This window comes from Oryx dammah, unplaced genomic scaffold, assembly GCF_014754425.2.
Source record: "Oryx dammah isolate SB20612 unplaced genomic scaffold, SCBI_Odam_1.1 HiC_scaffold_19, whole genome shotgun sequence".
Taxonomy (NCBI): domain Eukaryota; kingdom Metazoa; phylum Chordata; class Mammalia; order Artiodactyla; family Bovidae; genus Oryx; species Oryx dammah.
The window spans coordinates 55,942,566-55,963,976 of record NW_024070203.1 but is presented as its reverse complement, the minus strand read 5'-3'; the positions used below and the strand labels follow the sequence as shown (position 1 = coordinate 55,963,976).

The following is a 21,411-nucleotide window of genomic DNA, read 5'->3' as shown; positions in this document are numbered from 1 at the left end:
GCAAAACAAGGAATGATGTGCTGTCACTAAACACTTCCTGCTTCCTGCCCATCTTGCACTGCGGATTCTATTTCCTATGTTTTCTTGAGTGAGGTTAGAGTTCAGGAAGCGAGATGGTTTGGACCTTGGTCAGAGATATTGATGACACCCATTGGGCTCACTCCAGGCAAAAGCTTTAAAGGAAGAGATGAGTTTTGTTATTTATCCCTTCCTGGTTTTATTGCTATTTTTATTTTTCTTATGCTCACTCAAGGTCCCCAGAAGCCTTGCCTACCTCTAGCTGCCCCGGTGACCCATCTGTGCTGTCTGAGCAGAGCCCCATCGTTTCTCAGCAGAACCTCCTTTCTGTATGTCTGTGGTCCCTCTGATGCCTGTGTCGGATTGCTATAGCACTTTTGTCTTTTCATTAGAAGGAAACTGGATATGAACTACTCTCACAAACTAATTCTCAGTAAGTACTGCCAGAATGAAAGGGTTACAGTTCATTGCCTATTCACCATGCATCAGTTACTTCACTAGATATTGCCCTTTGATCCTTCCTACCAACCTGTCATTCCTATTTTGTAGATGAGGACAAGACCTTGAAATGCAGAGAGGTTAATAAACTTTCCCCCGATCAACCACCTAGCAAGTGGCAGGGCTGGAATTTATTCCAGTCATTTATGATTTCATAGCAAACATAGACTCCTTTTCTTGGGATATTTAAAGTTTAACCAAGGATTCTGGGTTAACAATGCAAATATGATTTAACCCTATTGATAAAAAATTTCTGGCATCATTCTTAGCTATTGGAATGTAATCTTGACAAGGGATCTTTATGGCACTATCCCTGGTGGCTCAGATGGTAAAGAACTTGCCTGCCAATGCAGGAGACATGGGTTCAATCCCTGGGTTGGAAAAATGCCCTGGAGAAGGAAATGGCAACCCACTCCAGTATTCTTGCCTGGAGAATCCCATGAAGAAGCCTGGTGGGCTGTAGAGTCCATGGGGTCACAAAAAGTCAGACCTGACTGAGCGACTAACACTTACTTTCACTTTCAAGCTGAATCATGTAGGTAGTTGCCTACTTAAATGATTTTTTAAAAAGTTTAATGGTTATAACTAAAAATACTAGTTTATTAGCATTAATTTTTATATGGTATGTTAAAGTTATGAAACCTTCTTTCTTATCTGGTTCTCCCAATAACATTCTGAGGAGTTAAGGATAGGAATGGGTAGATCAGGCCTGAAGTTATTGTCGTACTCCAAAGAAATTGATGGTGGCAATAGACAAAATACATAGATTAAAAATATGTGTTGAGGGTAGCAGACAGAGGAGGCTGCAAGGAAAAAATGAAGAAGTCCAAGGTTGGACAAATTGGGAGAATAGCACTGAAACATGTATTTTACCATATGTAAAAGGGATAGCCAGTGGGACTTTGCTGTATGGCACAAGGAGCTCAAACCCAGTGCTCAGTGACAACCTAGAAGGGTGAGATGGGGTGGGAGGTGGGATGCAGGTTCAAGAGGGAGGGGACATGTGTATACCTATGGCTGGTTCATGTGGATGTAAGGCAGAAACCAACACAATATTGTAAAGCAATTATCCTCTAATTGAAAAGTTAATTTAAAAAAAGTCCAGAAACAGGTGGTGGCATGGCAAATATTATATATTGGCTCATTTAATACCTCTGCATCCCTTTCCTATATTACATTTCTGTGCTTCTGTGGCTGGAACTTCCTGGAATACCTTGCAGCTAGAATTCTGTGTGACTTAGGTTCTGTCAAAGCAGTGTACCCACGTGAGGCATGTGACAAGGCACAGCTAAGGCAGTGAGGGGTCGCTGTGTGCAAAATTGATCTTCTGGGAAAACACAGTGTCACGGTTTCCTGGAGTTGCTGGGCATCTGTTGTGGAAGCCTAGCTCTCTGTACCTGTTGTTGTGGGATCTGAGTGGTGGGAGGCAGTGCTGTGCTGTTTGTGCTACTGCAGGCTTGTGCATTTGGACCTTCCTTCCGGCTCTGTGCGGTTGTCTTGTTCAGCAGCCCAGCCTGATCCCCCAGGCTTCTTAGAGAATCTGTTGTCTTGCTCTGCAAATAAGAATTGCAACTGGTCCTGCTATCATAAAGCCAAAAGAAGATAAAGAGAGAAGAGGCTGGTTAGCTTCAAGGAGGCTAATTATGTTTAGTACTAACAGAATGGAAATTAAATTAAGAATGGAAATTTTAAAGTATATATTTATTAAATTTAGTTATATATATATACATATATATATATAGTTCACTGTGACTCTAGCAAAAGCATGGGTTTTTTGTTTGTTTGTTTGTTTGTTTCAGAGTAAGTAGAAATCAGTGACAATAAGTTTAAGAGTAAACAGTAAGTAAGAAATGAAGGCAGCTCATGCACATGTCTCTATTGGTAACTTGACTGTGACAGGGAATATAGTAGAGGTGCTGTAGATGAGCAGGATCAGAGGTCAAAAAGTTTTGTTTTGTTTTGTTTTGTTAAAGATAAGGGATAGTGGAGCATGTTTGATTGCTGATGGGAAGTACGAGGAAGAGAGGAGAGAGAGATGAGGGGAAATATCTGTGAGACCTCAGTCAGTTACATAATTTCTCTGTGCCTTAGGGCTTCCCTGGTGGCTTTGTTGGTAAAGAATCTGCCTGCAGTGCAGGAGACCTGGGTTCTATCCCTGGGTCTGGAAGATGCCCTGGAGAATAAAATGGCAACCCACTCCAGTGTACCTGCCTGGATAATTCCATGGACAGAGGAGTCTGGTGGGCTATAGTTCATGGGGTCTCAAAGTCAGACACTGTTGAGTGACTTTCACGCACTCACTCTGTGCCTTAGTTTCCTTAACAGATTTAGAAAATAAGATCCTCCTCTTATAGTTTTTTTTGGGTTGGAGTGCAATAATGTACATGAAGAAATTTTAATGCAATGTCTAGTACTTGCTAAGGGCTTAATACCATACTCAGTCACTCAGTTGTGTCCCACTCTTTGTGACCCATGGACTTTAGCCCACCAGACTTGTCTGTCCATGGAACTTTCCAGGCAAGAATACTAAAGTGGGTTGCCATTTCCTACTCTGGGGAAAGGTTTCATAAGCATAGCCACTATTAGTATTACTGCTACTACTACTATTTTTATTGTTACTGTCTTCTGTATACCTTAGAGTATTGTGAATATGGAATCATTTTGTCTCCTGAATTTACAAGTCTTCTTTTCAGCTCTTACAAGCTGGCCCCATTGCCATCTTATCATCACTGCTACTGCTAAGTCACTTCAGTCGTGTCTGACTCTGTGCGACCCCATGGACTGCAGCCTACCAGGCTCCTCCATCCATGGGATTTTCCAGGCAAGAGTACTGGAGTGGGTTTCCATTGCCTTCTCCGCTTATCATCTCTAATTACATTAATTAAGTAAACATTTACCAAGCACCTGTATGTGCCAAGTGTGCATACATTAGGTGTCTGGGACACAAAACTGAGCAGAACTTGTTCTCCGTCTCTAACTAGCATCTGGAACACTAGAGGAGAGGACTAGGGGAGCATGACTACTTTATACCAAGTTTTAAATTATATCAGCCAGAGTGCTAGCAGGAGCAGAACCACTAGGAGGTGTGTGTGTGTGTGTGTGTTGTATTTATTCATTCCTACATACATGCATGGATACCTATATGTGCACACATATTTGCATATTTATTATAGCTGGCTAAGCAAGCCTAAAGTCCACAGGCAGCAAGGCAGGAAGGAAGGATCATGACCAGACTGAAACCCCATGAGCACACTTTTCTATCTTAAGATCCTCCTACACTCATTATCCTGGGTCAGCCCAGTTCTTCTGTTGTGAAGGACTGTGTTGAAGGTATTTCTCTCTCATATTCCCATCCACTCTCCCAAATACCTGTTGGACCTTTAGTCTAAAGAATTAAATTTATGATAAGCAGATATACAGATTTATTCTAATATGTACTGTTTACTTTCTTGAATACACTCCAGCTGCATTTATTAGCAGATTTTATTTAGTCATCTGTGCAGCTAGTAGAAGTAATTGGCTGTCTGTGAGTTAAGAGCACAACTCAAGCTAAAATGTGAATTCATTAGCTTTCAACTTCAGTTTTTAATTTCACCTGCTGTTTACTGCTCAAAGGAAGGACAAATTGTATTTCAATAAAATGTTTATTTCAGGAGGAACCCTTAGCAACTGGCATTCTTTTTTACTTAAAAATGGCTTCTTAATCTGCCTTGAAAAATTGAAGAAGTTGTGTTAGCCTGTGACAACCACTGATGAATTGGAGAAGCTGTATTTATAGTTCTTATTGCCAAAGGAATTCAAGGCATTGGGTTAGTTAGTCCAACTCTTTTTGTTGCAAGAAGTTGAAACAAAAAGAAACAAAAAATAAAATAAAATAAGGTTTTGCAAAAAAGAAAGGTAGGGTGAGGTGGGTGGTGTGGGGATGCTGGTGATGAGAAGGGAGACGCAGGTGAACAGGCGGAGATGACCTGCAACCAGTGTGCTTAGCTGTGGATGCTGACGGGTTGGGGAGGCGTGTTGGGGGCTCTCAGATGCCTCGTCTGTCTGAGGGCCCCTGTCCCACGTTTCTATTTCTCTCCAAAGTGGGCAGCACCCCATTCCTCCTCCTCTATCCTGGTGTCCTCTACTTTCTCACGTGCCCTTAACAGCCTGATCACACTGTCACTCCAGGCCACCAAGGCTAATGGACAGCAGTTTGTGGTCTCTCAGACTAGACTACTAAAAGAAAGGATTTTCTTGGTCCTCTTTGTGCCCAGAGAAATTGTGCATTGTCCTTTTTGAAACTGATTTACCCTTTGTGAAAGTGATAGTCGCTCAGTCGTGTCTGACTCTTTGCGACCCCATGGACTGTAGCCCGCTAGGCTCCTCTGTCCATAGGATTCTCCAGGCAAGACTACTGGAGTGGGTTGCCATTCCCCTCTCCAGGGGATCTTCCCGACCCAGGGTTCAAACCCTGGTCATCTACATTGCAGGCAGATTCTTTACTGTCTGCACCACTAGGGTTAATTTATATGTATTAGAACTACATTGTCCAAAATAACAAAAAGTTCTTTTCTAACCACTTTGGGGAAATGTGTGGTTTGGTCAGAAAAATCACATTTTAGAGTGTGGTTTGAGTCCCAGGTCAATGGCAAAAACCCATGTAAGCCCTGAAAAAAATGAACTCTAACACACTCCTTCAATTGCCAAGAATCTCTTGTTTGCTGTGTGTGTTTGTGCCTAGGATTCAGGCCAGGTGGGGAAAGGGCTGCCCAGAGACACTCAATAGGAGTGAAGAGAGGAATTCTGGGAGATGGGGGGGTGGGCTCCAGCAGGGACTTGGAAAAGGCTCCGTGAACTATTAGTTTCCGGATTTCTGGAGTAGCCTCTCTGTGTGAGGGGCTGAGGAAGGTTCCAGTGAATGGAGACTGTGAGATTCCCCTGGAGCGAAGGTGCAGCGAGGAGAGGTCAGAGACCGTGAAGCTTGTGTTTGGGGATCCAGCTCCTCCTGGCAGGGGCTGCAGGCGGTTTCAGTTCTGGGCTCTACACAGCAGTCAGTGTCAGCAGCTGGAGTGGACAAGTCTTCTATAGGTCAGCAGCCCCTCAGCAACACAGCTGCCTGTTCTCCTTCAGAAAGAAACTTCTAAGAAAATACTTCCGGAGGGGCCCAAATCCCATTGGCAAAAATAGTCTCTGTGAACCAAATGTGGAAGAAATTAAAGATGACAATGATTATCAGCATTGTTATTCTTGACTGTGGATGTTAGAATTCACAGAGAGAGTATGTGGACTGGTTGTGTTGTGAGCCTCAGACTGGAGGGGGAAGCATTCCTGGGCCTCCCTGGGGACCAGGCTGCTCCGGGTCCTGCCCCTTATAGGAATCTCTGCTGCCAAAGAGTTTGAAAAGTAGAGAACTTTAACTGTGACTTGGTTCTGGAATTCTGCCTTATCTCTCAATAGGTTTGCCCTGATATAGCTGGGTGATATGTGTAAAAAGAAGGTTCAGAGTCCCTTAATTTAAAAGCAAAACCAACCCTATTTTCCCTATGATGGTTGAGTTGCTCAGTCGTGTCTGACTCTTTGGGACCCCATGAACTGTAGCCCACCAGGCTCTCCTGTCCATGCAATTCTCCAGGCAAGAATCCTGGAGTGGGTTGCCATTCCTTCTCCAAGGGATCTTTCCAACCCAGGGATTGAACCTGGATCTCCTGCACCACAGGCAGATTCTTTATCGGCTGAGCTTTGTAGATTGTATTATAAAATAAGGACTGTATACCTGGAGAGAAAATCCTCCATGAAATGAAACTGAACACTTGGTAAAGAAAGGATTAATATGGTAGTCCTCCTGTAATTATTTTCCACCTGTTCTCCAAATTATAGCACAATTCACTATTTCTTTCTTGGTAGCTTAGGAAATTTCTCTTGACTATGAGTCTACTCTTTGCAGCTCCAGGAAGTTGACATCAGGCCTTCTTAGACTTCTGTTAGTAGTTGCTACCATATAGCACATATAATCACCTGAAAATTCATTCATTTATTTATTCCCCACATGCTTATTCAGGGCATACTGTTTCAGATACTCTTCTCTGTACTGGAAGTATCAATACATAAAAACAAAGCCACCTTCACATAGAGCAAGATTCTGGCAGTGCAGACTGGACTAAAGACATAAGAAATAGTAGATTATATCTTTTGTTATAAATGCTGTAGAACAACAGTAGAATAGACTATGGGACATGAGTGGGTAAGGAGCACTGAAATTTAAATAGAAGGGGTCAAGTTGGCTTCACTGAAAAAGAGACTTTTGAATGAAGACTGAAAGGGTGAGGAAGCCAGCAGTGGGAGGTATGAAGGAAGAACATTCCTGGAAGATGGGGCAGTGAGAATGCCTGAAGCAGGGGTGTGCCTGGCCTGATCAAGGCCAGCAAGGGTGGGAGGGAGAGGTAAGGGTGGAGGAAAGAAGTAGGAGAGGGAGAAAATAAGGATGTGGGAGGAGGGGCAGGGAAAACCAAACAGGGCCTGGGAGGCCATTGCAAAGACTTTGGATTTTATTCTGGATGAAATGGGGAGTCACTGGAAGGTTCTCAGCTGAAGAAGGGTATGATCTGACTCTGGTTTGTGTGGGATAAGGTAGCTACTATTACTGAGAAGGAACTGGGGTGTGGGAAAGGCAGGGCAAGAATGGAGATGGGGATCTAGGGAAGAGACTATTGTAGAAATCCAGGCAAGAGATGAGCGTGGCTTGACCAAGATGGTAACCGTGGAGGTGGTAAGAAGTGACTGGATTCTGGATATGTTCTGAAGGTAAAGGCCACAGGCTTTTCACTTGGACCGGGTGTGATTGGCTGAATTAAACTTTTGACTTATATAAAATAAACAGACTATCTAATTACTGTGTGAAGTTCAAAATTCTCTAAAGTTAAATTCAGTGAGGTCAGCCCATATTGATATTTCTTCTCTCTCCTTACATTTGTTTGGAAAAATATACGGGTGACTTTAGCCCAGCTTGACCTTAATATTGGACTTCATAGAGATGGTTATTTCTTTTCGGAATTTTTCAGAAAGCATTTTTTAAATACTTACATACTTTGTTCTCACTTGCGTGACGTTACTATTAATAGAAGGTTTGAAACTTCAGCCAAATTGTCTTCCACCAAAAGTTTTTGCAATAAATTTCTTACATGTGTGGCTGACTAATCTGTCATTAGGCATGCCAAGTCATGCTTTGTTGAACATTAAATTGTCAAGATACTGGAGGTGAAAGCTCCTGTAGGAATCCCAGCATTAATAACATTGATGGCTACAGTCGTGTAGCACTGTGGTTGCCATCACGGTGAGGATCTCAACTCCGTCTTAGTTTTTACCCATCATCACACTGCCAAACCAGGCTGATTTTCACCAGCCAGTTAGTCTGTGTTGGTATAGAGAAATTATAAACTTGAAGTTAAAGGAGTTAAAAAACACTTCATTCTTTTCAGAGAGCTTAAGGAATAATATAATCTAAGGGCTAGCAATTGGAAGCAGTTATTTTTAAAATGTTTCTACTACAGCTAATCACTGGGACTGGAGAGATTTGCAGTCCAACTTATTCTCTTGTGTATCTAGCATGAAGTCTGAAGAATTTAATCTAAAGTGATGAGCAGAGTTCTGTTGACTATTTTTGGAAACAGTCTTTTTATCACTTGACTCAAGAGTCTGGTCTTTCTTTGAGCATGACCTTTAGTTGCAATATTTTAAATTAATTTAAAAATCAATTGTTCCTATTATTAATATAACTTTTGCTTCTTTCACAGCATATTATAAAATGTGGGAGTCTGATTACATGCTGTACACTGTGGTTGACCTGTCATTGTCATCAGTCTCTAAACATACATATTTATGTATTCTAAAGCAAGTTTAAAAAATAAATACAAGGTGTGGAAGCACAATTTGAAATAGGGAAAATTCTCTTATAATTTGTCAAATGTGACTGTGTGCTCGCATGGTGAACGGAAGAATCAGTTGAAAAAAGTCACTTGGTCAAGTGGTCTATTCCCTTGCCTCCCATGGCTTGCTCCCCAAGAGTGGATTTTGCTGTGGCCTGAATTTGATTCTCTTTTCCAAATATCTCTACTACTTTCTTACTATTCAAAAAGTTCCAGAAGGCAAATGGGTTGACTTTCTTTAGATTATTCCTGGAAATCCAGTTAATCTCCAGAGCCAATTCCTCAAATTTTATTGGGTTGGGATGAGTAAATGAGGACAGTTTGCGAAAGTGAATGTTGACACATGCAGTTTGGCACCTTATTATCATATATTCATGGGGAGGGTATTGGGCTTAAGGTAGCCTGGAACGCACTTGAGTGTGGACAGAAGGAAGGACTGATCGAGTAAGTGGGCTGATGCTAGAAGCCATTCTCTTTTCTGTTGTGCTGCTAGAATCCTCCTATGGAAAGCAGATGTTTTTGTATTGAAGAAAGCCAATGAGCTTCAGTCCAGTTTACAAAGGACACCATTTAGAGAAATTCAAGATTGAAATACATACTGTTAGCGTCTTGTTTAAAAAATTGCAATTTTCCCAAGTATATCATATTTATAGAGTTACTGTTTATCTTTGTCTAGGAAAACAAAAGCTGTTCATCAAAATAGAAATTTTGAATTTTATTTGTTAGTTAACTTGGTAATTGGTAGTATTCTCATATAATTGAACACTGAAGCTTTGTTCTCTTGTAAGAAATTACACTGAATAAAGCGTGTGTCTGTGATGTGCTGCTGAAGGGCTTCTGTGTTGGGTAGGAAGAAGGAATTCAGTGGTAATCATTGTAGTACGATATAGCTGAGAGGTACTGGTAATCAAGGGAAGTAATAGTGCAACTGGATGGATAATTTGAAGTAATTAATTTTTCCCCTTTAGTATAGGCAAATATGGGCTTCCCAGGTGACTCAGTGGTAAAGAATCTGCTTGCCAATGGAGGAGCCCCAGGAGAGACAAGTTCGATTCCCTAGGTCGGGAAAATCCTCTGGAGGAGGAAATGTCAACCCATTCTAGTATTCTTGCCTGAAAAATTTCATGGACAGAAGCAGCTTGGCAGTCTACAGTCCATGGCGTTGCAAAGAGCTGGAGATGACTGAGTGACTAGACACACACACATGCATACGCATGTGTACTAATAACTGAAAGCTGGTAGAAGAAAAATGCTATGTAAATGCTGTATTCTTCAGAAACTTGGTTATGTAAAGATAATGTGTATTTTTTTTAGAATAACTTTATAGGTTTTAAAATACCAAACTATACGTGAACATTGTAAAAATTGCAAACAGGGTAAAAAGCAAAATTGGACTGTAAATCTGCTTCCAAGGAAAACCATTCTTAACATTTTGGAATGTCCTTTCAGAATTGTTTCTCTCTCTCTCTCTCTCTCTCTCTCTCGATATATATATATATATATATATATATATCCCTCTTCCCCAAGATTATATTACATAAGACTTATTTGGATTTCCTTTTTTCAAATAGTATATTAAATGTCTTTCCATTTCATAAATACAGAAATATGTCTTTAACAATACATTTTATTTGTTCATATTTAATTCCCAATTTATTGATGACTGTTTAGGAATTTGCATTTTTTAATATTATAAGAAATTCTGTGCTAAACATCCTTGTGTGCTTTTCTAGATTTTTTCCCCATAGACATAGAACTGCTAAATCAAAGGGATGTACCATTAAATTCATTGCCTTTTGCATGCTGGCCTCCTCCAACATGTATGTTCCCACCAACAGCAATTGAGAGTGCCAATTCCCTCATATGTTGACCAGCAAAGAGCATTATTCCTCATAATTTTTGTGAATCTCTATAAAATTGTCCCTTTGTTTAAATTTTTTAAATTTGAAAACCTTAAAAAAAGTTTAAAAATTCCCCATAATCTTACCACTTTGTGTGTCTGTATGTGTGTATGCATTATCTAATTATATAAGGAAAGAAGTAGAACCTTCTTGGCCCATAGGTGTGTAACTTTTTTACAAACTACTTTGCTTTCAAAGAGCAATGAAATCCTGCCTAATATATTAGTCTGCAGCTTACCTGTTTCTCTCAGTAAATCACAAGCGAATGTGTTCCTTGTAATACATCATGGATTTATTCTGATGTTCTTCTATTTTAGTGACCTTGTGGTGTGTCCACTGTATGGATATCCCACAGTTTGTCCCTCCATAAAGAAAAATTTTGGTTGGTTGACTCAGCAATTCTAACTTCCAGGAATTTTTCATACAAAAATGACTTGCACAAGTATATAACGGTACATGTATACATACAACAATGGTATTTATTGTGGCAGTATGTTTAATGATGAAAAATTGAAAAGTACCTCAATGTCTGGGAGGAAAGGATGGGCTAAACAATATGATCTTGTGAAATGTTACCGTATTCAAAACTTAAACATAGTATATTTACTACTAACATGAAAAGATGCCTGTGATTTATTGTGAAGTGAAAAAATAAGTTGCGGAATACAGGCAGTACATTCGTGTTTAGACACCCCAAACAGACATATATGCAGTTAGGAATTTAATGCATTTTAAATAAGTGGAGGCTTTGCAGTAAATTGTTAAAAGCTGTTCTTTCTAGGGGTTGGACCTGACTGGGCAGGGTTGGGAGGAGAATGGGGAGGAATATAAAGCTGTCCCCATATTGTTTTACACACATTTTTATGGAAATTTTAACAAGCATATATCTTATAATAAATGAATATTTGAAAAAAATGAAAAGTACATTCAGGCTCTACAGGATCAATGAAAAAGAAAACGTTGAAGTGAGACTAGATATTCTCTAAGATAACACCTGCTTCACAGATTATGAGTTCATGAAATCACAGTCAGGTGAAAACTAGTTGGTCTTCTTTATAGATACAGAATGTTTCATTCAGAATGTGGTGGAAGCGTGAGAAAAAACAGGAAGAGAGAGCAAACCGTACGGTCAAAATGGAGTCAGTTGGAAGCAGAAGTGGGCGCCATTGACCCTCGTTCCAAAGAAACATGGAACTCAAATTTCTCTTCTTCAAGAGGGCACTACACATATTTAAGAGAAGCTATGTGGGCCTGCCCTGGTGGCTCAGATGATAAAAAATCCATGTGCAATGCAGGAGACCAGGTTCCACTCCTGAGTTTGGAAGATCCCCTAGAGAAAGGAATGGCAACCTACTCCAGTATTCTTGCCTGGAGAATCCCATGGACAGAGGAGCTTGGCAGGCTACAGTCCATGGAGTCATAAAGAGTTGGACATGACTGAGTGACTATTCCTACTGCTACATGTGAACCTTAAGCCTTCTGTTTTCTAGATGAAATATTCCAGTTTCTCCCAATAGGATCCTTTGTCATCCTGATCACCCTGTTGTGTTTGTTCCGGTTTGTCAATGTCCATCTTGAAATTAGATGACCAGAATCAAATACTACTGCCTTCCAATTTACAGTCTCGTCACTGTGGGATACAATCAGACTAACCCTTCCTTGTGCAAGAGATGCATTTTTAAAAATCTAGACTAAAATTATTCCTAAACCTCTGCCTTGTGTTTTCTTCTCAAAATTCCTAATTAAGAGTTTTGCTTTTTTTTTTCTTCATTATTTGCCACCCAGGACTTCTAGATTTGGGGAGTTTATTTTCTCTGGGTATCTTCTATTGTTGAACCCTTTGCCTACGTGTGAGCTGTGATACGAAAGATTTCTCAGATTTCCACAGCTTTCTATTATTAAAAATATCAGCTCATATGAGTCACATCATTAATTGATATCAGCTTCAAGGAAGGAAGCTAACTTGGCCCAGGCCCTCCACACCGCCAGAAGGGTTTCCTTTTGTCACCAGGGCATTGTGCAAATTGGAAACAGAAACAAGTAAGAGTGCCTTCATTGGGCAAATAAAGGATAAAAAGTTCTCCAGATGAGTGAATTAGAAAAATGTCCCTCTTCCATGGGTGAAGAGGCCTGGGGACCTGATTGAGGAGGGACTGGATTTCAGCCAGCCTTACTTGTGAACAGGATATATTAGCACAGCTACTTGCAGCAGCCTGCACTGTCATAGCACTCCGTGTCTACCTCTTTGCAGCACAGGTTCCCAATTTCTGGTCTAGGGGGTTCTTGGGAAATATACTTTCTACACCAGTTATTCCTGGTTTGGTTCTTTCTTCTTTTCCTTTTTTTTTTTTTTTTTAAATCAACAGTACTATTATGGTACAATTTATATATCATAATGTTCATCCCACTGTAAGAATACTGTTTGGTTTTTTTTTTTCTTAATAAATTTATAGCATGGTACAAATCAGTACAGTCTAGTTCTAGAACATTTCCATCACAGCACAAAGTTCTTTGGTGTCCATTTGCAATTCATTTCCCTTATTAACCCCAGTCCCAGATAATCCACTGATCTGCTTTCTGTCTTTATAACTTTGCCTTTTCTGGAAATCTCATGTAAGTGGGATCCTATCTCCCTTTAGCTGCTCTCCTCTGCTAATCTAATAGGGGTTCAATTTGAATTGGGGTTATAGCTTCCTTTTTTGCTGCTTTCTTCTGCTGATCTGCTGGTGGTGCGATGGCTGGATGTTGGCCCTGCCCTGTTCTACTACTCCTGCAAACCCTCACTCATCCCTTTATTTCCTTCCTGCCTCAGTATTTAGACATGCTCTGTTACCTCCTGTCTTAGAACCTTCTCCCTGGTTCAGCATCCTCTCCAGCCACCACCATATTTCTCTGGGCCATTTCTGAGCCCATGTCTCAAGATTTGACTTAATGTTCTCTCTCTGCTCTCTTCTCCCCTGTGACTATTCTTTTTAAAATTTGAAAAAATGTAATATCTGATATGAGTGGAAGAGCATTAAAAAGAGCATGTTATATATATATATATATGTAATCTTTAAAGCATAAAGATACAATGAACATCTACATCTGTCTCCCCCTCCTTCCACCAGCCTTACAAACAGTGGAACACATGACTCAAAAAGTATCAAAAATCTCTTGCTCATCTCTGCATTTTTTTTTTGTCCTCTTTGATCTTAGCTAATTCATTTTAACTTTACTTTTATAAAAGGAGTCTGGGCTGAATAGTCTTTGAATTTCATTGCATAGTTAAACTTACTCGATTACCATTTAGAGATTAATTATATGTTTAGAATGTCTTATGGAAGATTTATAGCTTACATTGTTGAATATTACCATACCTTACTTTATTATCAAGTCTTGGCTAAGAGCATGATATACGATTATATTATCATTTCTGCAGGAAATTTATTCTACTTTGTATTAGTTTGCTTCAAATGCTGTTTTTTCCCCCTAAATTTCTGAAGCTAAAAGCTAACCTTCCTGTAATGTTCTCCCTCAACCCCACCTCTCTTTGGATTAAATTCTTTTAATCAGATGAATTGGTCCCTGGGGAGGTATGGATGTCAATTATTGCTACAACTTAATACTAATGACTACTTAAATATTTAATTAATGTAATACTTGACACTTAGGGAGAAACTATTTATAATCATCAAAGCCAGGCCTTTGTTTTCATCTTTTGTGGCTGGTGTTTGGCATATTCCTTTTGTAACATAACTGGGAATGAGCTGCTATAGAAGTGAAAAAAGTGCCTCCCACTCCCTTCCACCTCCAGGCAGAAAAAGTTGCACTGAAAGTGATTAGTGATGGATATTTAAAACATTTATATTAGTTTTCCAAACTATATTTTTATTGAAAATGTATTGAATTTTAGGAGTATGAAATAGTTTCTTACTCCTCTCTCCTGAGTATTGATGTCATTGAAACAGCTCTTAAAAGCACTTATTTTTCTTGGACTCTTACTTTTGTTCATTCATTAATGCATTCTAAGAAGTATGGTAACTTTTTAGTGAGTTGCAAATATACCAAAGTGACTGACATGGTCCTGTGGAGCACGGGCTCAGTGTGGCAGGAACACCGTGGAAGATAGTCTCTTCTGCCTGACAAGTGCAGGCCAGTGAGAGCAGGGAGCTCAATTTAGGGCTCTGGGTTCATATGAAAGATACATTCTAGCCACGGTGATCCTGAGGCACACAGGTCTCCCCTGCTGGGCTCAAGGAGAATACATATGAGAGCTAGTTCTGTGGCTCCAACAAACATATAGCTTCAAGTTTTTCCTGGGTCTGAGAATTTCTAGCCATTCACACCATATTTTGCCAGTCTCTGCTTCACTGAACACACATACTTTCATTTCATTCTGAAAAATCCCCCATATTTGTGGCTTTAGCTCTATAAATTCTAAATCTACTTGATCAGATTCTTTGTGCTTTTCCTCCTACCTAAAATCAAAAAGAGACAAACGCGCATACTTTCTATTTAAGTGGGTGAGTGAAGGTTTACTGACTCTACACATGGACTTCATGAGAGAGTGACTCTGACCTGTGAAATGTCTCACGCATATTTTGAAACATTCCCCACCAGTTAGTGAGGGTCCGGGTTGACAGTCCAGCTCTTCTTTGTACAGTTAGGACTTTAACAAAGTAAAAAATGAAAGTTGCTCAGTTGTGTCTGACTCTATACAGTCCATGGAATTCTCCAGGCCAGAATACTGGAGTGGGTAGGCATTCCCTTTCCAGGAGATCTTCCCAACCCAGGGACTGAACCCAGGTCTCCCAAATTGCAGGCAGATTCTTTACCAGCTGAGCCATCTGGGAAGCCCACGGCTTAACAAGGTCACTCCAAACTTCACGAACAGTGCCAGTCATCTTTACAAAATACAAAATCCCTTTTTTTAACTTTAGTTTCCTTTTTCATCCATCACAATTCTAAACTCTGAAATCACCAGATATAATTCCTTTGACATTTAAATTTACGTTTGTCTTAAACATTGCATTTAGTTAAAAATGATAAAGATTATTATGACTTGCAGTATGTGGGCGCACCAGTTATGGGCCCCAGAGCTTGTGGGCTCCATAGTTGCAGCATGTAGGTGTTCATTTGCCCTTTGACATGTGGGATCCTAGTTCCCTAACTAGGCATCGAACCCACGTCTCCTGCATTGGAAGGTGGCTTCTTAATCACTGGGCCTCCAGGGAAGTACCAGTGTTATAACTTTTTAATTGTCATACTAATGAAGGGATTTCCTTAAGATCAAAACTGCTATAGATAAAGAATTAAAAAAAACACATTTTTCATGAGGTAAAGAGTGGGGTTAAGGTCATTATTCATAGTCTAAGATTTAAGACTTGATTTTTTTATATGTATAGGTCTCTTCTAATAAGCATGTACTGTGCTTAGTCGCTCAGTGGTGTCCGACTCTTTGCAGCACTATGGACTGCAGCCCACCAGGCTTCTCTGTCCATGGGATTCTCCAGGCAAGAATACTGGAGTGGGTTGCCATGCCCTCCTCCAGGGGATCTTCCCAACCCAAGGATTGAACCTCTGTTAAGCATAATCAGCATGAAATATTTAAGAATTTATTTATTTGAGTTTTCTCAGTTGTAGAAGAGAAAACAATGATGTTTTAAATTCTCATTTTTTTTTAGAAGCCTCATGCTTTCAAGTCTTCAAAATCCGTGCCCATCTGAAAGGCTTCTCTTGTGCTCATGATGCTTCTTGCTTGCATTATGACAGGCAGCACGTCAATTGTACCTTACTTTGTAAAGTCAGTTATTTTATTTCCATGTTAGATTTCCCCCATTTAAATTAAAAAATCTTCAAGATGAACAGGGACAGCAGTGTCTGTGGTCTGTCCTCTGGCCATCTGCACATAGTCATGTAAAGCTGATATTTTGAGTGAGTGAGAATTTTTGTGTTTTGTTTCACAGGTGGGGAGCATTAAGCGGGAAATGACCTTCACATTTCAAACAGAGGACTTAAAACGTGACTCTAGTAAAAAAATGTCCCATCAACACTTGTTTCCTTTGGCCATGGAGGAAGATGTGAAAACAGCAGACACCAAAAAAGCTAACCGAGCACTTGACCATGAAAAAGAAAACACTCGCTCCATCTGTCTCCTTGAGCAAAAACGAAAAGTTGTTTCTTCCAATATTGATGTTCCTCCAGCAAGGTAAGGGACCGTTAGACCTTGTATATGTCTGCCCCAGGAAGTCAGTGGAGAGCAGGTACTGCCTCTGCTGTGTTTCTCTAAAGTACACAGATGTAGATTTTTCTGCTGAGAACATCTTTCTGTTGCTTGTGTGAAATGGAGCAGGTGGTTCTGCTCTTCAGAGCTGACTTTGAGGCTATAGCAGTCGAACTACTGTAGCTCTAAAACAGAATGTTTTATTAGATTTTGGCAAATAACAAACAGCAAGAGAAGAAATATTTTAAAAAAATTAAAATAAATACAAAGTGTAGGACTGAGCATAGCCACTTACAAGCAAGGATATTCAGATCTTTCGGTCAGGAGTTAGAGAGCTGTGGCTGCAGATTAGATTTGACCCCTGGCCTGTTTTTGTTTGGCCTGTCAGTAAGAGGGCTGCCCTGGTGGCTCAGCTGGTAAAGAATCCACCTGCAATGCAGGAGACCTGGGTTTGATCCCTGGGTTAGGAAGGTCCCTTGGAGAAGAGAATGGCTGGCTACCCACTCCAGTATTCTGGCCTGGAGAATTCCATGCCAGATAAAAACAGATTTACATTTTTAAAGGGTTAAAAAAATGAAGAATATGGAGTATAGATCGTAGGTGGCCTGCTGAGCCTAAACTATTTATATTTGACTCATTACAGGAAAAGTTTGGTGATCCCTGGTTTATATCATGGTAATCCTTTTAAGACAGATCTAGCTTAGAACTGGGCCAAGAGGACTTATCTGCAATATCAAAAGGCTTTTATCACATTGTAATTCTACTTAAATTGCATCCAACAGCACTGAATCAGAGGATAATATTATGGCAGCGTGACAGTGGAACGGTAGTAGAATATACATGCCAGAACTTAACTCATTTTCTGGCCTCTCATGTATCTCAGCTAGAAAGTAAGTTCCATGTCGGCTGTGATTTTAGTCCATCTTGTTTATGCTGCATTCCTAGCACTAGGACCATGTCTAAAGGGCTCAGTAAATATTTCTTGAGTGGAGAAAAGAAAGGAAATGCTGTAGCATTAAAACTTACTAATTTTTAATATGTGAAATATATTTTGTTACCAAAACCATCTATAATGAAACTTTATAAACAGTTGCTGGAGAAGGTCTGCATTTGTGCAAGTGGTTTCTGACAGCTAACTAGGAAAATAGTATACCTATTCACTGCCTGTAATTAGAATTTAATTTCTTTTTATATGAAATCAAAAGTATCTTCTCTTAAAAAACTACGTATTTTTCTATTCTGCTACCAAATTTGTCAAACTTTGTAAAATTATAGGCCTCTTTCTTTCCCTTAACTTTTAATTGAAACTTTTCATATGTTCATTACCTCTGCTCAACTACTTGGAATTATTTGCTTGTCTAATTTTTTCATATAAAGTACCTGCTAAATTGTTTAGGATTAATTCCTTTAACTGGGAGTTCACTATGAAATGTCTTATCATGACCTGAACCTGATAAGCCCTTCAATTCATATCTGATATTTGGTTGACTCACCGGTAAAATGAATGGCATGTAATTTGAATGTGAAGAGCTGTGGTTTTATTTTTTTCCTAAGCTTATAGGACAAGAATTAGACTTCCCACTGTCACATAGTTTGGTGCCAACTTGCAATGCTATAGAACTTACTCCATGGAAAATTTTCATTAGACCATTTTATATGTTAAGAGACCTGGAATTCATAATTTATGCTAAAAATCTGTTAAGGATTCATTTATTTCCACCCATTGACCTATCAATCTATTTTCTTGTATATTGTTGTGTGGTTCTGATATCAGTTTAATGATGGCCTCATAAAATGGTTTATGAAGTGTTCCCCCCTCTTTGTTTTCTGAATTTGTTTTAGGACGGTATTTTTTCCTTAAAAGGTAGGTCTACTGGTAAAGCCAACTGGACCTGGAGTTTTCTTTATGGAAGTGTTTTTTTAATTACAGGTTCAGTTTATAAGATTGATATACAGTTCACCCTTGAACAACATAGGTTTGAGCTGTACAAGTTCACTTAAATGCAGATCTTTTTCAGTGGTAAATACTAAACAGAAGGCTGACTATAAATTATATGCCGATTAACCCTCATGTTGTTCCAGGGTCAACTGTAGTGCTATTCAGGTTTCACGTTTCTTTTTGAATCAATTTTGGTAATTTGTGTCTTTCAAAGAATTTATCCATGACATGTAAAATTGTTAAACAGCATGTAGCTGTTCATAATATTCACTTTTAAAAAAATATTGAAATCTACAGTAATGTTCCCTCTCTCATTTCTGATATGGGTCAGTGTGTTATCTTTTTTTTAACCAGTCTGACTAGCAGTTTACCACTTTTATGGCTATTCTCAAAGAGCCAGCTTTTGCATATATTGACTTTGTTGTTAGTCCATTCTCTATTTCACTGATTTATTTTTTATTCTTTCTTTCTTTCTGCTTATTTTGAGTTTAAATCCCTCCTCCTTTTCTAGTTTCTTAGGGTAGAGTTTTAGATTGTTAACTATAGACTTTTCTTCTTTACAACTATAAGTTATATGCTATGACTCCTCTGAAGCACTTCTTTATATTGTTGTTGTTTAGTCTCTAAATTGTGTCCAGTTCTTGTGACCCCATGGACTATAGCTTGCCAGCCTCCTCTGTCCCTGGGATTTCCCTGGCAAGAATACTGGAATGGGTTGCCATTTCCTTCTCCAGGAGATCTTTCTGACCCAGGGACTGAACTGACATCCTACATTGGCAGGTGGATACTTTACTTCTGAGCCACCTGGGAAATCACTTCTTTATATGCACTCCCCAAATTTTGTTTGGTTGTTTCTTTTTAAAAATTGGATTATTATAATTAGGTTTATTTTTAAAAAGTAAAGAGATCTATTTTTCATCTTATTATTTGTAGTTGGGAAAACAATCCAGAACACAGAAATATAGAACATATTCTTAAAATAGGATATTTAACTCATTACATTCATTATAATTACTGATATCTGATTCATTGTAATTACTGATAATTTTGCATCTTAATTTTTTCAAACCATGCTTTACTATGTTTTCTTTTTTCTACTTTTGTTTACTTCATTTAGCTTGATTATAAAGTTGTGTATTCTATTTCATTTTTGGGGGGGAGGGATTTGTTCAATACCTTATTTTTAAAAGATTTTATTCTTTTTTAGAGCAGTTCTAGGTTCACAAGATTGAAAGGAAGTTACAGAGATTTCTCACATACCCTGTGTCCCCACACACATCATACTCTTCCATCTGTCATTATTTTTGTCCTAAATTTTACTTCTATACATGTTTGTGTTGTGCATTAAATGTATAAGGACATGTTTCCCTCATTTTAGTATCATACAGTGCATTTATTTTTTTGCTGCCTAAAATATACTCCGTTCTCTGCTTATTGATGCCTTCCCTACCCTGAACTCCTGCTTCTTTCATTGAGTAATATGCATTTCTTTAATTTATTCAACCTATTTATTAGTTACGTGGATTTTTATGTACCAGACACTGAAATACAAGGTAGAGTAAATTAGGTATATTTCCTGCTCTCATAGAATTGAGGAGAGAGATATTCTAAACAATACAAATATAAATATATAATTATAAATTATATAATTTATAATGTCCAGGACATTCAATCCATTAAATATACAGGACATTATGAGGTTCATAAGTAAGAAGACTTATATTGAAGCATAAGGAAAGCTCTCTTTAAGGAAACTATGTTTTGGCTGACACCTAAAGAATGAGGAAAAGTTAGATTGACTAGGGAGGAAGATGTTCCAGGAAGGGGAGAATATGCATGAAAACCCTAAGGTAAAAAGGAAGGCCTGTGTGGCTGAAGCACAGAGAATTGGGGAGAGTGGCCAGAGATGAGGTTGGAGAGGCAGGCAGGAGCCAAATCATGTTGAGCTATATTGATTGCGGTAACGATTTTTAAAGTATATATTTAGGTTGATAAGAATTTTATGGAGAAGAATGGTTAATGCTACTTTTGCATTTAGGTGTTAGATCATTAGATCACATTACATACAGATTAGGTTCCCAGGTGGTGCTAGTAGTAAAGAACCCGCCTGCCAATGCAGGAAACTTAAGAGACGTGTGTTCGATCCCTGGATTGGGAAGATCCCCTGCAAGAGGACATGGCAACCCACTCCAGTATTCTTGCCTGGAGAATCCCACGGACAGAGGAGCCTGGTGGGCTACCGTCCATGGGGTCACAGAGTCGGGCACAACTGAAGTAACTTAGCATGCATAGATTGGGTTGGAGAGGGATAAGAAGGAAGCAGCAAGACTAGTAAGGAAGCTGCTGCTTTAGTACAGAAGAGATGTCATGGGAGTTTGGACTAGAGTAGTGGCAGCTGACATGAAGTGGAAAGACTCATGTGTATTTTTGAAGTAGATGTGAGGTTTCTTGGTTGTAAGCAATAGCAGAGGGCTCGCTGATTGAACAAAGGATGAAATTTCCTGAAAGAGTTATGAAGTTTCTAGGAAGGCTGAATAATCAACTTAAGAAGTGGATAGGAGGGTGGGCAGCTAGAAACATAGTTGTGTTCATTCATTCTATAGACTGAGCTTCTTGGCTTTTGAAGCAAGAGATGTGTGTGTTTGGAAATTCTCCAGGCACTAGAAGTAAATTCAGCCACTGGAACACAAATTTAACAAATGACAGACCTAAGGCGGCTAGGTTTCTGACCCCACGTGAATTTTTGTTTCTTACTATCATCATTAGTGTTTATCAGAGAACATTAACTTACTGCCAGTTACAACTGTGATGCCTTAAAATACATTGGTTTCTAATGTCACTTGCTGTTGAGCCTCTTATTAAAAAAAAAAACCAACACTAAACCATTAGGCAAACATTATTAGATAACCTGGACCCATTAGAGCATGGCATTTGTTATTCTCTTTC

The 21,411-nt window shown here is 39.2% G+C and overlaps 1 protein-coding gene across 1 annotated transcript in view; it reads left to right on the top strand.

The window, feature by feature from the left end:
• ZNF704 (zinc finger protein 704) overlaps positions 1 to 21,411 on the top strand; it is a gene marked incomplete at its 5' end in the record, with an annotated part of 253,036 nt that overhangs the window by 38,792 nt on the left and 192,833 nt on the right. Inside the window, one exon of the mRNA XM_040261694.1 lies at positions 16,270 to 16,511. Within this exon, the coding sequence (XP_040117628.1) occupies positions 16,270 to 16,511 (242 nt within the window). The remainder of the gene's footprint in view (positions 1 to 16,269; positions 16,512 to 21,411) is intronic.